The 1,961-nt window shown below is 45.7% G+C and overlaps 1 protein-coding gene across 1 annotated transcript; it reads right to left on the bottom strand.

Moving 5' to 3' along the window:
- Positions 1 to 222: 222 nt before the first annotated feature.
- On the bottom strand, positions 223 to 1,395 carry LOC119620254 (olfactory receptor 1P1). Its single transcript, XM_037987478.2, has one exon. The coding sequence runs from the start codon at positions 1,219 to 1,221 to the stop codon at positions 223 to 225; it is 999 nt and encodes a 332-aa protein (XP_037843406.2). The 5' UTR covers positions 1,222 to 1,395.
- Positions 1,396 to 1,961: the final 566 nt, after the last annotated feature.

Raw genomic sequence — 1,961 nt, 5'->3', positions numbered from 1 at the left:
ATTATTAATAAGTTAAATGAGCAAATAAGGAGCTCTTAACAGATTAAGCACAAAGCAAAACATTGATTTCCCTTTATAATACCAAACTTGCAGTGGGCACTCGGGGAGGGGAGTGCTGATAAGGGATATGTGGAATTCAGAAATGAGACACTTTGAGGTAGAAATTTCTGTCAAGCCCCTCACTGGAGGGGAAGGAGAACACCTTCAGTTTCTCAGCAGAAGTCACTGGCCCTGGCCCTGTGAGAAGGAGACTCTGCCCTTGAGAAGTCTAACCACTGCAGCCTTCATGTCCTTGTTCCGCAGGCTATAAATAAAGGGGTTTAGCAGGGGAGTCACCACTGTGTACATGACAGCAGCCGCTGTATCCTCCTCTACTGAGCTGGAGGAAGAGGATGAAGGGCACAGATACGCCCTGATCACCGTCCCGAAGAACAGAGCAACAACAACGAGGTGAGAGCCGCAGGTAGAGAAGGCCTTGCGCCTTCCCTGGACAGAGGGCGCCCTGAGGACGGCTGAAACAATGCGGATATAAGAGACCAGGATGAGCATAAAAGGGATTAAAATGACTGTTCCCCCTAGGAAAAGGAGCACAAGCTCATTGACCTGGGTGTCAAAGCAAGACACCTTCATCAGCGGTCCCAAATCACAGAAGAAGTCAGGAATGATCTTAGAGCAGAAGGAAAGCTGGGATATGAGGAAGGTGTGAGTCATAGCGACAAGACTCGTGAGGGTCCAGCAGGCGGCCACCAGGACGGCACAGCGGTGGAGACTCATGATCATCATATAGTGGAGTGGGTGGCAAATGGCCACATAGCGGTCATAGGCCATTACAGCCAGGAGAAAGATGTCCATGTCCCCAAAAGTCAAGAAGAAGTAGAGCTGTGCCAAGCACCCTGCATAGGAAATGGACCTGCTCTGGGTCTGGATGTTCACCAGGGCCTTGGGCACGGTGGTGGAGGTGAAAAAGATGTCTGTGCACGACAAGCTGGCAAGGAAGAAGTACATGGGGGTGTGGAGGTGTGTGTCAGTGCCAATGGCCAGGACAATGAGGAGGTTCCCAGCCACAGTGACCGCGTACATCCACAGAAACAACAGGAAGAGGATGTGTTGCTGCTGTGCCTGGTCTGAGAGTCCCCAGAGGAGGAACTCAAAGGTACTAGTCTGATTCCCTCCTTCCAGGAGCTCAGAAGTCAGAGGAAAAACACCTTGAGTGAGCCCCATTACAGTTCTGTAAAAATGTTTTACTTTAGATTGGTGAGCATGCTATTCTCTGAGCTTTAAGGAAGAAGAAAGAAAGACAGTGTACTTTTATTGGCCATCTACTATGTGCACTGTAAATTTTTACTGAAATACACTATGCTGGAAAGTGTGGGAGATACAATGTGAGGTAATTAAAATACGTTTCTCATTTGTTTTTCTACACTCTTTTTCATCCCAAATTTCTTTAGCTGGACTTTCCTTTTCTTTAGCTGTACTCTGAGAGGAGGTAATATCTGTAAAATGAATGAATAAAAGCATCTTAATTACTGACTCTGGACCTGGCACAGTGCTAGGTAAGTAAGACAGTGGTAACCCTTAACCTCAGGGAATCTCAATCTAATGGGCTAGACATAACTGCCTCTATTAAAATCTTATATGAGTTGGATTCAGAGTTTCCCAGCCATTCACCTGCTTTCAAACCACTCTGTTCTGATTCATCAAGCCCAAAACTCAATATTCTCTAAAGATGCAATTTCATATTATCTATTTTTTCTGGAAACCAATTCAACAATCAACTATTTAGTAAAGACCCACTATGTACAGATTACTTTTTGAGGTGTCAGTGAAACTCCAAAGAAAAAAATCATAGTCTCCAGAATCTCAAACAGAATAGAACAGGATGTGTCCTAAAAGAGAAGCTGAAGGCCAAAACTCAGCAATCAGGTAACTCACTCCAGGGTACGACTGGAGAAGCAGCCAGG

The sequence above is a fragment of the Chlorocebus sabaeus genome, chromosome 16 (genome assembly GCF_047675955.1).
Source record: "Chlorocebus sabaeus isolate Y175 chromosome 16, mChlSab1.0.hap1, whole genome shotgun sequence".
NCBI classification, from domain to species: Eukaryota; Metazoa; Chordata; class Mammalia; order Primates; family Cercopithecidae; genus Chlorocebus; species Chlorocebus sabaeus.
The sequence above is the reverse complement of the archived record's forward strand: the minus strand, read 5'-3'. Positions and strand labels throughout refer to the sequence as shown.